Here is a 17,697-nt window from a genome sequence, read left to right as displayed (position 1 = left end):
TTAGATGAAGTAAACTCATAAAGTCAGAAACTAGAATACGGGTTACCAGATTCTACTTGGGGCAATAGAAAAGTTTTGGTAGTGGATGGCAGTGATGGTAGCACAACATTGTGAATGTAATTAAAAGCACTGAATTACACATTTGAATGTGGCTAAAAGGGGAAATTTTAGGCTATATATATGTTATTAGAATAAAAAGAAAAAGAAAAGAAACATAGGACTGTACAACACAAATAGGAAAACCTAATGTAAACTATGGACTATAGCTAATAGTATAATTAGGGCTACATGGGAACTCTGTACTATCTGCATATTTCTGTAAACCTACAACTTCTCTAATAAAAAAAATTATATTAAAAAATAAAAAGATGTACCTTGTCAAAAATCACAAAACTGCAAGAACTTTACTACATACATATTATACCTTAATAAACTTGACTATTAACCTAGAAAAAGACATGGAGTAGACACAGATTAGGTATAGGTATAAAGAAGCAAATAAGGCAAAATATTTACAATCATTGAATCTATATGTGATAAGAATATGAATATCCACTGTACTTTTTTCTATCTAATTAGGTTTTCAAAAGTTTTCATAATAAAAAACTTGAAAACTTATTAACTCACGAAGTCATGTAGCCATTGATATAATTCTGATTCAATATGCGACCCCAGCAGCCTGCACCCTGGTTATTGTTGACAGTGCTGAAATCTTCAGAAGACCAAAGCTTCTTCCCAGTCAACTTCGCATCGAGCACTGTTTTGGTCCCAGGATAATGAGCCCTAAAAAAAAAAAGGTGGGAAGAAATGGGAAAAGTCAGAATGTGGCACTTACACATATATTTGTGAGCGAATAAAAATATAGCTCCTCCCCAAGGTTTTCTATTTTAAAACAATGGGCAGCTTCAAGATCAAGGACAGGCATCTGCCACCCATCTGTCTATCCCAGAATCCTGTGAAAACAACAGCAAACAAAAACAGAAGGAGATAAACTTTTAACAGCACCCAGAATGGGACGAAAGATCCTCAGTAGATGAGGGATTTCAATCTGGTTTTGGAAACCATAAAATGGATGAAAGTGCACTGGCGGATGGAGCTAGCAGAGAAGGCCACAAGCCAGAACACTCCAGGAAAAGAATGGAGTGGAGAATAATTGTGGAAAGACGGTAGAGTAGGAAGCTCCAGGAATCAGTCCTTCTACCACAACAACTATTAAAACAGGCAGGATCTGTCTGAATCAACTATTTTGAAATTCTGGAGTCTAACAGAATACTGTATAGCATCCAGAGAAGAGCATAAGAAAGAGGCTGGTAAACTACAATAACTACCAGTGAACTGCTCTCTCTGCATGGCGGCTACCATCCCTACCCCTACTTTTGTTTGCTGTTGTTTTCATAGCAACAGTGGGGTCCAGCCCCTGGTATAGCTTGCTGGTGCCAGAAAGGAATATAAAAATCCACTTTCCCAAGATCCAGGAGTGAGAGGGAGTGGAGCACACACTGATCACTGACCACTGCTTTTGATTAGCTATTTCAGATCACTGGGGCCCAGCTCTGAGGGGAGCCATTGTTCCAACCTGGCCAGGACAAAGGTGGCAGAGGAGACTTAAAGATGGTGGCTTCCTCGGAGTTGTGGAGGACAGCTGAAGGGCTGCATTTGCTGGGTAGGTGCCAAGTCAAGAAGTGCAGGTTTGGGGAGCCATGGAAGACGCTTCTGGCACCCTTCCTGGTCCTTCCCTCACTTCCTCCCCAGGGCAATTTAGAGCCAGCCAGTGCTCCCTGGCCTTGTTGCAGCTGGGAAGGCCTGACTTGGGGAAATCCTCTCCAGGATGCTCCCTCCTCCCAGAATTTGCCCTCCTGGCAAAAGCAACTTGAAACAAGGAAAGCAAGTTAAGAAACAATTTAGGCAGACAGCCTGGGGCAAAGGCTTACATTCTCTAAGTCCTTCAGTGGAACACCCAGTTTCCTGGGAAGCAGAGGGAGCATTCAAATCCCTGTAAGCAGGGGAACTCCTAAAGCCACTAGCAAACACAAGCCTAGGACAAGACACAGGCACAGAGGAGACAGAGAGGACCCAGCACTTTGCACTCACCTTGGGCTGACCTTCCTGATAGGAGGGCAAACTCTGAAGGAGAGCACCAGCCAATGCAAAGTCAATTTGCAAGGACAGTGAAAGGTGCTTTAGCTTAGGTTGGCTCGGTTTTGTCAGCTCCTGACACTCAAGAAAATCTCTGTCATGTCACCTGCTGTATTCAAACTGAAAGAAACAGACACCTCAAGGAGTAAATCCCAGAGTTAACCATTTTAAAATACTAAAATGTACAGTGTACAACAAAGGACTACAAGACAAGCAAGGAAACAGGAAGTGACAGCTCATTCAAAGGAAGAGAATAAAAACCCAGAAAACACCAAGGAAGAACAGGAACAGACTGTGGGCATATCAGACAGACTTTTGAAAAATGATTTTCAATGTGCTCAGAGAGATGAAGGAAAATTCGGAGAAAGAACCAAAGGATATAAGGAAAACAATGAATGAACAATATGAAAATTTCAATAAAGACATAGAAAATTTAAAAAGGAACCAAACAGAACTACTGGAGTTGAAGAACACAAGAAATGAAATGAAAAACTCCCAGGAGGGTTTCAACAGAAGACTGGAACTGGCAGAAGAAAGAATGAGCAAACTCAAAGACAAGATAATTGAAAGTAAAAAGTATTATGAAGAGTGAAAATAGCCTAAGAGACCTCTGGAACACCATCAAGCATCCCAGTGTACACATTACAGGTGTCCCAGAAGAAGAAGAAAGGGAGAAAGGGCAGAAGGAATATTCGAAAAAATAATGACAAAAAAAGACATGAATATGCACATCTAAGAAGCCCAGAGAACACCAAACAGGATAAACTTGAAGAAAAATAAAATTCCCCATCACATGATCAAACTATCAAATGCAAAGGACAAGCAAGGAGAAAGCTCTGAAAGCTGCAAGAGAAAAGCAACATACTAAGTACTAGGGAGTCCCAAATAGATTAAGTTCTGATTTCTCATCAGAAACCACTGAAGCAAGAAGGCAGTGGATTGAAATACTGAAAGAAAACAACCACCAACCAAGAATTTTATTATCTCGCAAGACTTTCTTTCAAAACTGAGAGATTAAGAGAGTTTAAGACATTCCAAGACAAGCAAAAGCTAAGAGTTCATGACCCCCAGACCTGCTCTAAAAACAAGGCTAGGAGAGGCGGGGCAAGATGGCAGACTGGTGAGCTGTAAGTTTTAGTTACTCCTCCAGGAAAGTAGGTAAAAAGCCAGGAACTGCGTGGACTGGACACCACAGAGCAATCTGTCTTTGGGCATACTTCATACAACACTCATGAAAACGTGGAACTGCTGAGATCAGCGAAATCTGTAAGTTTTTGCGGCCAGGGGACCCGCACCCCTCCCTGCCAGGCTCAGTCCCGGGGGAGGAGGGGCTGTCAGCTCCGGGAAGGAGAAGGGAGAACTGCAGTGGCTGCTCTTATCGGAAACTCATTCTACTGATTCAAACTCCAACCATAGATAGACTGAGACCAGACACCAGAGACTCTGAGAGCAGCCAGCCCAGCAGAGAGGAGACAGGCATAGAAAAAAAACAACACGAAAAACTCCAAAATAAAAGCAGAGGATTTTTGGAGTTCTGGTGAACACAGAAAGGGGAAGGGCGGAGCTCAGGCCTTGAGGCGCATATGCAAATCCCGAAGCAAAGCTGATCTCTCTGCCCTGTGTACCTTTCCTTAATGGCCCTGGTTGCTTTGTCTATTAGCATTTCAATAACCCATTAGATCTCTGAGGAGGGCCGTTTTTTGTTTTTTTGTTTTGTTTTTGTTTTTTTGTTTTTTTTTTTTAAATCCTTTTTGCTTTTTCTAAAACAATTACTCTAAGAAGCTCAATACAGAAAGCTTCAAAGAATTGCAATTTGGGCACGTCAAGTCAAGAGCAGAACTAAGAGAGCTCTGAGACAAAAGGCAATAATCCAGTGGCTGAGAAAATTCACTAAACAACACAACTTCCCAAGAAAAGGGGGGTGTCCGCTCACAGCCACCATCCTGGTGGACAGGAAACACTCCTGCCCATCGCCAGCCCCATAGCCCAGAGCTACCCCAGACAACCCAGTGTGACGGAAGTGCTTCAAATAACAGGCACACGCCACAAAACTGGGCGTGGACATTAGCCTTCCCTGCAACCTCAGCTGAATGTCCCAGAGCTGGGAAGGTGGAGCAGTGTGAATTAACAAAGCCCCATTCAGCCATCATTTGAGCAGACTGGGAGCCTCCCTACACAGCCCAGCAGCCCAGAACTGCCCTGGGGGGACGGCACTCACCTGTGACATAGCACAGTCATCCCTCAACAGAGGACCCGGGGTGCACAGCCTGGAAGAGGGGCCCACTTGCAAGTCTCAGGAGCCATACGCCAATACCAAAGACTTGTGGGTCACTGGCAGAGACAAACTGTGGCAGGACTGAACTGAAGGATTAGACTATTGCAGCAGCTTTAAAACTCTAGGATCATCAGGGAGATTTGACTGTTAGGGCCACCCCCCCTCCCCGACTGCCCAGAAACACGCCCCACATACAGGGCAGGCAACACCAACTACACACGCAAGCTTGGTACACCAATTGGGCCCCACAAGACTCACTCCCCCACTCACCAAAAAGGCTAAGCAGGGGAGAACTGGCTTGTGGAGAACAGGTGGCTCGTGGACGCCACCTGCTGGTTAGTTAGAGAAAGTGTACTCCACGAAGCTGTAGATCTGATAAATTAGAGATAAGGACTGCAATAGGTCTACAAACCCTAAAAGAACCCTATCAAGTTCAGCAAATGCCACGAGGCCAAAAACAACAGAAAATTATAAAGCATATGAAAAAACCAGACGATATGGATAACCCAAGCCCAAGCACCCAAATCAAAAGACCAGAAGAGGCACAGCACCTAGAGCAGCTACTCAAAGAACTAAAGATGAACAATGAGACCATAGTACGGGAGATAAAGGAAATCAAGAAGACCCTAGAAGAGCATAAAGAAGACATTGCAAGACTAAATAAAAAAATGGATGATCTTATGGAAATTAAAGAAACTGTTGACCAAATTAAAAAGATTCTGGACACTCATAGTACAAGACTAGAGGAAGTTGAACAACGAATCAGTGACCTGGAAGATGACAGAATGGAAAATGAAAGCATGAAAGAAAGAATGGGGAAAAAAATTGAAAAACTCGAAATGGACCTCAGGGATATGATAGATAATATGAAACGTCCGAATATAAGACTCATTGGTGTCCCAGAAGGGGAAGAAAAGGGTAAAGGTCTAGGAAGAGTATTCAAAGAAATTGTTGGGGAAAACTTTCCAAATCTTCTAAACAACATAAATACACAAATCATAAATGCTCAGCGAACTCCAAATAGAATAAATCCAAAAAAACCCACTCCGAGACATATACTGATCACACTGTCAAACATAGAAGAGAAGGAGCAAGTTCTGAAAGCAGCAAGAGAAAAGCAATTCACCACATACAAAGGAAACAGCATAAGACTAAGTAGTGACTACTCAGCAGCCACCATGGAGGCAAGAAGCCAGTGGCACGATATATTTAAAATTCTGAGTGAGAGGAATTTCCAGCCAAGAATACTTTATCCAGCAAAGCTCTCCTTCAAATTTGAGGGAGAGCTTAAATTTTTCACAGACAAAGAAATGCTGAGAGAATTTGCTAACAAGAGCCCTGCCCTACTGGAGATACTCAAGGGAGCCCTACAGACAGAGAAACAAAGACAGGACAGAGAGACTTGGAGAAAGGTTCAGTACTAAAGAGATTCGGTATGGGTACAATAAAGGATATTAATAGAGAGAGGGAAAAATATGGCAAACATAATCCAAAGGATAAGATGGCCGATTCAAGAAATGCCTTCACGGTTTTAACGTTGAATGTAAATGGATTAAACTCCCCAATTAAAAGATAAAGATTCGCAGAATGGATCAAAAAAAATGAACCATCAATATGTTGCATACAAGAGACTCATCTTAGACACAGGGACACAAAGAAACTGAAAGTGAAAGGATGGAAAAAAATATTTCATGCAAGCTACAGCCAAAAGAAAGCAGGTGTAGCAATATTAATCTCAGATAAAATAGACTTCAAATGCAGGGATGTTTTGAGAGACAAAGAAGGCCACTACATACTAATAAAAGGGGCAATTCAGCAAGAAGAAATAACAATTGTTAATGTCTATGCACCCAATCAAGGTACCACAAAATACATGAGAGAAACACTGGCAAAACTAAAGGAAGCAATTGATGTTTCCACAATAATTGTGGGAGACTTCAACACATCACTCTCTCCTATAGATAGATCAACCAGACAGAAGACCAATAAGGAAATTGAAAACCTAAACAATCTGATAAATGAATTAGATTTAACAGACATCTACAGGACATTACATCCCAAATCACCAGGATACACATACTTTTCTAGTGCTCACGGAACTTTCTCCAGAATAGATCATATGCTGGGACATAAAACAAGCCTCAATAAATTTAAAAAGATTGAAATTATTCAAAGCACATTCTCTGACCACAATGGAATACAATTAGAAGTCAATAACCATCAGAGACTTAGAAAATTCACAAATACCTGGAGGTTAAACAACACACTCCTAAACAATCAGTGGGTTAAAGAAGAAATAGCAAGAGAAATTGCTAAATATATAGAGACGAATGAAAATGAGAACACAACATACCAAAACCTATGGGATGCAGCAAAAGCAGTGCTAAGGGGGAAATTTATAGCACTAAACGCATATATTAAAAAGGAAGAAAGAGGCAAAATCAAAGAACTAATGGATCAACTGAAGAAGCTAGAAAATGAACAGGAAACCAATCCTAAACCAAGTAGAAGAAAAGAAATAACAAGGATTAAAGCAGAAATAAATGACAGAGAACAAAAAAACAATAGAGAGGATAAATATCACCAAAAGTTGGTTCTTTGAGAAGATCAACAAGATTGACAAGCCCCTAGCTAGACTGACAAAATCAAAAAGAGAGAAGACCCACATAAACAAAATAATGAATGAAAAAGGTGACATAACTGCAGATCCTGAAGAAATTAAAAAAATTATAAGAGGATACTATGAACAACTGTATGGCAACAAACTGGATAATGTAGAGGAAATGGACAATTTCCTGGAAACATATGAACAACCTAGACTGACCAGAGAAGAAATAGAAGACCTCAACCAACCCATCACAAGCAAAGAGATCCAATCAGTCATCAAAAATCTTCCCACAAATAAATGCCCAGGGCCAGATGGCTTCACAGGGGAATTCTACCAAACTTTCCAGAAAGAACTGACACCAATCTTACTCAAACTCTTTCAAAACATTGAAAAAAATGGAACACTACCTAACTCATTTTATGAAGCTAACATCAATCTAATACCAAAACCAGGCAAAGATGCTACAAAAAAGGAAAACTATCGGCCAATCTCCCTAATGAATATAGATGCAAAAATCCTCAACAAAATACTTGCAAATCGAATCCAAAGACACATTAAAAAAATCATACACCATGACCAAGTGGGGTTCATTCCAGGCATGCAAGGATGGTTCAACATAAGAAAAACAATCAATGTATTACAACACATTAAAAACTCGAAAGGGAAAAATCAATTGATCATCTCAATAGATGCTGAAAAAGCATTTGACAAAATCAAACATCCCTTTTTGATAAAAACACTTCAAAAGGTAGGAATTGAAGGAAACTTCCTCAACATGATAAAGAGCATATATGAAAAACCCACAGCCAGCATAGTACTCAATGGTGAGAGACTGAAAGCCTTCCCTCTAAGATCAGGAACAAGACAAGGATGCCCGCTGTCCCCACTGTTATTCAACATTGTGCTGGAAGTGCTAGCCAGGGCAATCCGGCAAGACAAAGAAATAAAAGGCATCCAAATTGGAAAAGAAGTAAAACTGTCATTGTTTGCAGATGATATGATCTTATATCTAGAAAACCCTGAGAAATCAACGATACACCTACTAGAGCTAATAAACAAATTTAGCAAAGTAGCGGGATACAAGATTAATGCACATAAGTCAGTAATGTTTCTATATGCTAGAAATGAACAAACTGAAGAGACACTCAAGAAAAAGATACCATTTTCAATAGCAACTAAAAAAATCAAGTACCTAGGAATAAACTTAACCAAAGATGTAAAAGACCTATACAAAGAAAACTACATAACTCTACTAAAAGAAATAGAAGGGGACCTTAAAAGATGGAAAAATATTCCATGTTCATGGATAGGAAGGCTAAATGTCATTAAGATGTCAATTCTACCCAAACTCATCTACAGATTCAATGCAATCCCAATCAAAATTCCAACAACCTACTTTGCAGACTTGGAAAAGCTAGTTATCAAATTTATTTGGAAAGGGAAGATGCCTCGAATTGCTAAAGACACTCTAAAAAAGAAAAACGAAGTGGGAGGACTTACACTCCCTGACTTTGAAGCTTATTATAAAGCCACAGTTGCCAAAACAGCATGGTACTGGCACAAAGATAGACATATAGATCAATGGAATCGAATTGAGAACTCAGAGATAGACCCTCAGATCTATGGCCGACTGATCTTTGATAAGGCCCCCAAAGTCACCGAACTGAGCCATAATGGTCTTTTCAACAAATGGGGCTGGGAGAGTTGGATATCCATATCCAAAAGAATGAAGGAGGACCCCTACCTCACCCCCTTCACAAAAATTAACTCAAAATGGACCAAAGATCTCAATATAAAAGAAAGTACCATAAAACTCCTAGAAGATAATGTAGGAAAACATCTTCAAGACCTTGTATTAGGAGGCCACTTCCTAGACTTTACACCCAAAGCACAAGCAACAAAAGAGAAAATAGATAAATGGGAACTCCTCAAGCTTAGAAGTTTCTGCACCTCAAAGGAATTTCTCAAAAAGGTAAAGAGGCAGCCAACTCAATGGGAAAAAATTTTTGGAAACCATGTATCTGACAAAAGACTGATATCTTGCATATACAAAGAAATCCTACAACTCAATGACAATAGTACAGACAGCCCAATTATAAAATGGGCAAAAGATATGAAAAGACAGTTCTCTGAAGAGGAAATACAAATGGCCAAGAAACACATGAAAAAATGTTCAGCTTCACTAGCTATTAGAGAGATGCAAATTAAGACCACAATGAGATACCATCTAACACCAGTTAGAATGGCTGCCATTAAACAAACAGGAAACTACAAATGCTGGAGGGGATGTGGAGAAATTGGAACTCTTATTCATTGTTGGTGGGACTGTATAATGGTTCAGCCACTCTGGAAGTCAGTCTGGCAGTTCCTTAGAAAACTAGATATAGAGCTACCATTCGATCCAGCGATTGCACTTCTCGGTATATACCCGGAAGATCGGAAAGCAGTGACACGAACAGATATCTGCACGCCAATGTTCATAGCAGCATTATTCACAATTGCCAAGAGATGGAAACAACCCAAATGTCCTTCAACAGATGAGTGGATAAATAAAATGTGGTATATACACACGATGGAATACTACGCGGCAGTAAGAAGGAACGATCTGGTGAAACATATGACAACATGGATGAACCTTGAAGACATAATGCTGAGCGAAATAAGCCAGGCACAAAAAGAGAAATATTATATGCTACCACTAATGTGAACTTTGAAAAATGTAAAACAAATGGTTTATAATGTAGAATGTAGGGGAACTAGCAGTAGAGAGCAATTAAGGAAGGGGGAACAATAATCCAAGAAGAACAGATAAGCTATTTAACGTTCTGGGGATGCCCAGAAATGACTATGGTCTGTTAATTTCTGATGGATGTAGTAGGAACAAGTTCACTGAAATGTTGCTATATTATGTAACTTTCTTGTGGTAAAGTAGGAACATGTTGGAAGTTAAGCAGTTATCTTAGGTTAGTTGTCTTTTTCTTACTCCCTTGTTATGGTCTCTTTGAAATGTTCTTTTATTGTATGTTTGTTTTCTTTTTAACTTTTTTTTTCATACAGTTGATTTAAAAAAGAAGGGAAAGTTAAAAAAAAAAAAAAAAAAAAGAAAAAAGACAAACAAGGGAAAAAAAAAAAAAAAGTTGTAGTGCCCCCTTGAGGAGCCTGTGGAGAATGCAGGGGTATTCGCCTACCCCACCTCCATGGTTGCTAACATGACCACAGACATAGGGGACTGGTGGTTTGATGGGTTGAGCCCTCTACCATAAGTTTTACCCTTGGGAAGACGGTTGCTGCAAAGGAGAGGCTAGGCCTCCCTGTATTTGTGCCTAAGAGTCTCCTCCTGAATGCCTCTTTGTTGCTCAGATGTGGCCCTCTCTCTCTGGCTAAGCCAACTTGAAAGGTGAAATCACTGCCCTCCCCCCTACGTGGGATCAGACACCCAGGGAAGTGAATCTCCCTGGCAACGTGGAATATGACTCCCGGGGAGGAATGTAGACCCGGCATTGTGGGATGGAGAACATCTTCTTGACCAAAAGGGGGATGTGAAAGGAAATGAAATAAGCTTCAGTGGCAGAGAGATTCCAAAACGAGCCAAGAGATCACTCTGGTGGGCACTCTTACGCACACTTTAGACAACCTTTTTTAGGTTCTAAAGAATTGGGGTAGCTGGTGGTGGATACCTGAAACTATTAAACTGCGGCCCAGAGCCCATGAATCTCGAAGACAGTTGTATAAAAGTGTAGCTTGTGAGGGGTGACAGTGGGATTGGGAATGCCATAAGGACCAAACTCCACTTTGTCTAGTTTATGGATGGATGTGTAGAAAAGTAGGGGAAGGAAACAAACAGACAAAGGTACCCAGTGTTCTTTTTTACTTCAATTGCTCTTTTTCACTCTAATTATTATTCTTGTTATTTTTGTGTGTGTGCTAATGAAGGTGTCAGGGATTGATTTAGGTGATGAATGTACAACTATGTAATGGTACTGTAAACAATCGAAAGTACAATTTGTTTTGTATGACTGCATGGTATGTGAATATATCTCAATAAAATGATGATTAAAAAAAAAAAAAAAAAAAAAAAACAAGGCTAAAGGGAGTTCTTCAGAATAAAAGGAAAGGACACAAGAACAGCAGTTCAAAGTGGCATAAAGAAATAAAGACCTCCGGTAAAGGTAGTCATTTGGGAAATTATAAATGCCAGTACTATTGTACTGTATTTTGGGTATGTAACACCACTTCTGACTTCCTACAGGTCAAAATGCAAATGCATAAAACGTAATAGTAAGTCTATGGTTTTGGACATAGATATATAAAGGTATAATTTGCTACAAATACAAAAAAAAGTAGCAGGATGATGGGGTATAGGAAGAATGTATGTGTATGCTATTGAAGTCAAGTTGTTATCAAATCACACATAATTTTTATAGACTAAGGATGTTTAGTTTTAATCCTACGGTAACCACAAGGAAAATATATGAAAAATATAACCAGAAAGAAATGAGAAGGGACTCAATGTGGTACAATACAAAAAAATCAAATAAATAAAAGAAAGTAAACACTAAAGGAAGAATTGAGAGGAAAGAAAGATAAAAGATTTTGAAAGTCTAGCAAACTGGAAAATCCTGCCTTATCCCAAATGGATTAAACTCTACAGTAAAAAGGCAGAGTTTGGCAGAATGGAGAACAAAGCTGTTTACAAAACACTCACCTTAAATGCAAAGACATAAGTAGGTTGAATGTGAAAGGATGGACAAAAATATACTATACAAGTAGTAACCAAAAGGGAGCTGGGGTAGTTATACTGAATCAGATAAAACAGACCTAAGTCAAAAACTGTTTCCAGGGCAAAGACAGTCATTATATACAGATAAGGGGGTCAATTCAACAAGAAGATGCAACAATTATAAATATGTATGCTCCTACCAGGAGAGCCCCAAAATATATGAAAGATATACTGACAGATTTGAAGGGAAAAATAGATGGTTCTACATTAATAGTAGGATACGTTAATACACCACTTTCAATGATGGATAAACCATCTAAACAGAAAATCAATAAGGAAACAGAAGACCTGAACAATACTCTAAACCGACTAGACTTTACAGACACTTATAGAACACTTCACCCAACAGCAACAGAATACACATTCTTCTCAAGTGCCCATGGTTCATTCTCCAAGAGAGACCATGTCTTAGGCCACAAAACAAGTCTCAATAAAAGCAAAAATACCAAAATCATACAATGTATATTCTTGGACCACAATGAAATGGAGCTAGAAAACAGTAACAGAAGGAGAAGTGGAAAAGTCACAAAAATGTGGAAATAGGGAGCATAATCTTAACCAAATGGGTTAAAAAGGAACTCACAAGGGAAATCTGGAATTAGCTTGAGTTGAATAAAAATGAAATTATAGCATACTTATAATGGGATGCAAAAAAGGCAGTGCTGAGAGGGAAATTTATAGTTCTAAATGCTCACATTAAAAAAGAAGAAAGATTTCACATCCGAGACATAATTTTAAAACTAGAAGAACTACAAAAAGAAGAGCAAACTAAACCCAAAAAGCATGCAGAAGGAAGGAAATAAAGATTAGAGTAGAGATAAAGGAAATGGAGAATAAAAAAACAATAGAGAGAATCAACAAAACCAAAAGCTGGTTATTTGAAAAGATCAATAAAAGTGACAAACCTTAAGCTACACTGACAAAAAAAGAAAGAGAACACAAATAACTAAAATCAGAAATGAAAAGGGGGACATTACTACTGAAATTTATTACCACTGAAATAAAAATGACTATAAAAGGATACTGTGAACAACTGTACATCAACAATTTAGATAACCCTAGATGAAATGAACAATTCCTAGAAACTCACAAACTACCTCCACTGACTGCAGAAGAAATAAAAGATCTCAACAAACCATTAACTAGTAAAGGGATGGAATCAGTAATCAAAATCCTTCCAATAAAAAAAAATCTCAAGACCAGATGGCGTCACTGACAAATTTTATCAAACAACCCAAACGTCCTTAAACAGAAGAATGGATAAACAAAATGTGGTATATCTATACAATGGAATATTATTTAGCCATAAAAGGATGCTATAACATGGATGAACCTTGAAAACATCACACTAAGTGAAAGAGGCAGACACAAAAAGCCACATATTGGATGACTCCATTGGTATGAAATATTCAGAGTTGGCAAATCCATAGAAATAGAAAGTAAGATTAGTGGCTGCTGGAGCTGGGGAAATGGGGAAATGAAACCTGACTGCTTGATGGGTACAGGAGTTCATTTTGGCATGGTGAAAATGTTCTGGAACTGGACAGAGTTAATAGTTGTGCAATATCGTGAAGGTACAAAGTGTCACTATCAGTAAATTTTATGCAATGTGTATTTTGCCACAATTAAAAAAAAAAGGAAATTGGGAAATTAGTTTTTATAATATATTTGATTTAACCCAATACATCCAAATATTATAATTAAACATGTCATCCATATTAAACAACTATTAAGTAACATTTTAAGTTCTTTTTTTATACATTTGTAATTGAATAAACTCCCTTTATAAAAGCCAGTCCATTTCTGGTATTTTGCATAACAGACGGCAGCATTAGCAAACCAGAACACCATGTAAACAAACACCAGAGAGGACCTGTCACCAGCAGACTTGTTTTCTAACTCCAGTGTGTATTTTACATTTATAGCACATCTAAATTCAGACTAGTCACATTTCAAGTGCTCAGTAGTCACATGTGGCTACTGAATATTATATTGGACAACACAGGTCTAAACTCATAACAATCCCAGAAATAGAGACCAAATAATACCTTCCAGAAAGGTAGAGCCTCATTTTTCCAGTTTGCTAATGCTGCCGTTAAGCAAAATACCAGAAATGGGTTCGCTTTTATAAAGGGGATTTATTAGGTTACAAATTTACAGTTCTGTGGCCATAAAAGTGTCCAAACTAAGGCATCATCAAGAGGATACCTTCACTGAAGAAAGGCCAAACACCTCTGTCAGCTGGGAAGGCATGTGGCTGCCATCTGCTGATCCTTTGCTCCTGGGTTCTGGTTTCAAAATGGCTTTCTCCCAGGACATTTCCCTCTAAGCTGGGGGTGTTCTCTTAGTTTCTCTGGGGCAAACTCTGGGCTATCATCTCCAAATGTCTCCAAACATCTGCTTTCAATAGCCATCTCCAAAATGTCTCCCTCAGCTTCTCTTGGGACGTTTTTTCCCCTCTCTGCTCTCTGTGTGAGCTCTCTTTAAAGGACTCAGTGATCTAATCAAAACCCACCCTGAATGGGCAGGGTCCACATTTCCATGGAAATAATTTAATCAAACATTTCCACCCTAATCAACAGACTCATCAGTCTGCCCCCACAAGACTGCATTAAATAATATGGCATTTCCGGGGACATAATATATTCAATCCAGCACACTCGCCGTAACAATAAGCAGATTAAATAAATAAGAATTCATTTTTTTCCTAACTTAATACATCTGAGATCAACATTATTTTGTTTTCCCTCAAGTTTTGAGCTATTTTATGAATGTCTTAAAGATACAGCCAAAAATTTCATCCTAATTTCAATTTATGAAATGCTCAAATATAAATGCACAAATATCTTACTTCTTTTTGACAAAAAACAAAAAAGTCAAATTTCAGACTGTGAGAAACTCTACAGGGCAAACAAACAAGTTTCTTCAATAAACTTATTGTTCTAGTTTGCTAATGCTGTGGAATGCAAAACACCAGAGATTCATTGGCTTTTATAAAAGGAGGTTTATTTGGCTATACAGTTACAGTCTTAAGGCCATAAAGTGTCCAAGGTAATACATCAGTAATCAGATACCTTCACTGGAGGATGGCAAATGGTGTCTGGAAAACCTCTGTTAGCTGGGAAGGCACGTGGCTGGCTTCTGCTCCAAAGTTCTGGTTTCAAAATGGCTTTCTCCCAGGACGTTCCTCTCTAGCAAGCTTGCTCCTCTTCAAAATGTCACTCACAGCTGCACTGAGTTCCTTCTCTTTGAGTCAGCTCATTTATATGACTCCACTGATCAAGGCCCACCCTGAATGGGTGGGGCCATGCCTCCATGGGAATATCTCATCAGAGTCATCACCCACAGCTGGGTGGGGCACATTCCAAGCAAATCTAATCAGCACCAAAACACCTGCCCCACAAGACTACATCAAAGATAATGGCGTTTGGGGGACACAATACATTCAAACTGGCACATTCCACCCCTGGACCCCAAAATGACATTATCTTTCCAAATACAAAATACATTCATTCCATCACAATATCACAAAACTTAAATCATTTCAGTAACAAAAGTTAAGTACAAGATCCTATCAAAATCAATTACAGGTGTGGTGCGTCCTAAGGCATAATTCTCCTTTTGCTTTGGATCTGTGGACTTAGAACAAGTTATATGCTTCCAATATACAAAGGAGGGACATTCATAGGATAAACATTCCCATTGCCATAAGGAGAAACAGTAAGGAAAACAGGGTTAACAGGACCAAAACAGTTTCTAAAACCTGCAGGACAAACTCCATTAGATTTCAAAGTCTGAGAGTCATTTACAGAACAATGTTGCATCCTTGGGGCTTGGGAGAGCAGGAGTCTAACCCTTCCTAAGGGCCTTTGTGGCAGCCCTTTCCTCTCCAAACACTTGGGTGAGTGCTCCAACATATCCACACAATGGGGAGACCACCTTCTCAGCCCCACCCTCCTCAAATATCGGGGCAGCTCCCGGATTCCTTTCCATCTCCAGGGCACATGCTCAACCCCTTCAGAACAGTGTGGTGGCAGCCAGGCTCTCCCCAATTCCCTGGGAATGTGCTCCACCCTCTTTGGGGCTTGGGGTGGCAGGACATTTCCTGAGCATCGAGGTGGAAGGCCCACCCTCAACCTCCAGGGCAAACTCACCCTTTCCATGCATGTGGGCTGCTTCGCTCTCCCAGCCCGAGACTTCTTGACTCCAGACCTCAACCTCCATGGCTCTGTCTTTGAAGAAATTTTTCCTTCAGTTTGTTCCTTGTCTGTCTTCTCCAGTCCAGACTGGCAATGGCTGTCTGTAAAGATCTCGCAAAAATTCTGTTGGCTTTGCATGAAGCCATCAGACAATAGGACTTTACACAAATCCTTTCTGGATAATTCCATCTCCAATCTTGGCTTGTACTGAAATGGCGGCTGGGTTCCATGTTTGGTTACATCCTCATGTTGGGCTATAGCTTCTGTGATTCCATCCCCTGGAAGCTCGTAATTTTCCAAGCCATCAGCTTCTGGTTCCTTTGAACCCAAGAGTTCAGTTCTAAGTTTATCTTTCTCTGCTTGCATTTTACTATAAGCTGCAAGAAGCAGCCAGGGTACATCCTCCACATGTAGTCTGGAGATCTCCTCAGCTAAGTATTCCAGGTTGTCACTTTCAAATTCTTCCTTCCATCTGACACCAGGACTCAATTTTGCCAAATTCTCTGCCACTTTAAAACAAGGATTGCCTTTCTTCCAGTTTGCAACAATACATTCATCATTTCTGCTCAAGTCCTCATCAGAAGTATCTTTAGAGTCCATATTTCCATAAACAGTCTCTTTAAAGCAGTTTTGGCCTTTTCTATCAAGCTCCCCACAATTCTTCCAGAATCTTCCCCTTATCCATTTGAAAAGCCGTTCCAACATGTTTGGTATTTGCAAACTCAGCAGCAAAAGCACCCCACTCCTGGTACCAAAATCTATTCTAGTTTGCCAATGCTGCAGAATGCAAAACACCAGAGATGGATTGGCTTTTATAAAAAGGGGGTTTATTTGGCTATACAGTTACAGTCTTAAGGCCATAAAGTGTCCAAGGTAACACATCAGTAATCAGGTGCCTTCACTGGAGGATGGCAAATGGCGTCTGGAAAACCTCTGTTAGCTGGGAAGGCACGTGGCTGGCGTCTGCTCCAAAGTTCTGGTTTCAAAATGGCTTTCTCCCAGGACATTCCTCTCTAGCAAGCTTGCTCCTCTTCAAAATGTCACTCACAGCTGCACTGAGTTCCTTCTCTTTGAGTCAGCTCATTTATATGACTCCACTGATCAAGGCCCACCCTGAATGGGTGGGGCCATGCCTCCATGGGAATATCTCATCAGAGTCATCACCCACAGCTGGGTGGGGCACATTCCAAGCAAATCTAATCAGCACCAAAACATCTGCCCCACAAGACTACATCAAAGATAATGGCGTTTGGGGGACACAATACATTCAAACTGGCACACTTATTAAAAAATAAAAGGGGTGCAGGAACTTAAAGATTAGAAGGACCTTAAAGGAAATAAAAATCAATTACAAATATGGACTTTACTTGGATTCAATTTAATAAAAGAAACTGTAAAATAACAATGATAATGGATATTTGATAATATCAAGACAATATTTTGGTTTTCTAGGGTGTGATAATGGTAAAAGAGTCCTTATCTTTTAGAGAAACGGTAAAATTTTTATGAATGAAATAGCAGGATGCATGAAATTTCCTTCAAAATAATATGGGGAAGAAGGAGAAAGGAGTGGATAAGCATGGGATGGAGAATTGGCCATGAGTTGATAATTACTAAAGGTGAGTGACGGGAACATGGAAATTTATTATATTATTCTGACAGCTTTTCTATTATGTTCAAAATTCTTCATAATAAAAAG

The 17,697-nt window shown here is 39.6% G+C and overlaps 1 protein-coding gene across 3 annotated transcripts in view; it reads right to left on the bottom strand.

Annotated features, from left to right (window-relative positions):
- Window positions 1–17,697, bottom strand: part of GALC (galactosylceramidase) — a 73,659-nt gene that overhangs the window by 40,277 nt on the left and 15,685 nt on the right. For all 3 annotated transcript variants that reach the window (XM_037832136.1, XM_037832134.1, XM_037832135.1), the window contains one exon: window positions 628–783. In XM_037832136.1, the coding sequence (XP_037688064.1) occupies window positions 628–783 (156 nt within the window). The remainder of the gene's footprint in view (window positions 1–627; window positions 784–17,697) is intronic.

The sequence above is a fragment of the Choloepus didactylus genome, chromosome 4 (assembly GCF_015220235.1).
Source record: "Choloepus didactylus isolate mChoDid1 chromosome 4, mChoDid1.pri, whole genome shotgun sequence".
NCBI lineage: Eukaryota > Metazoa > Chordata > Mammalia > Pilosa > Megalonychidae > Choloepus > Choloepus didactylus.
Note: the sequence above shows the minus strand (reverse complement) of the source record. Positions and strands in the feature narration are given on the sequence as shown.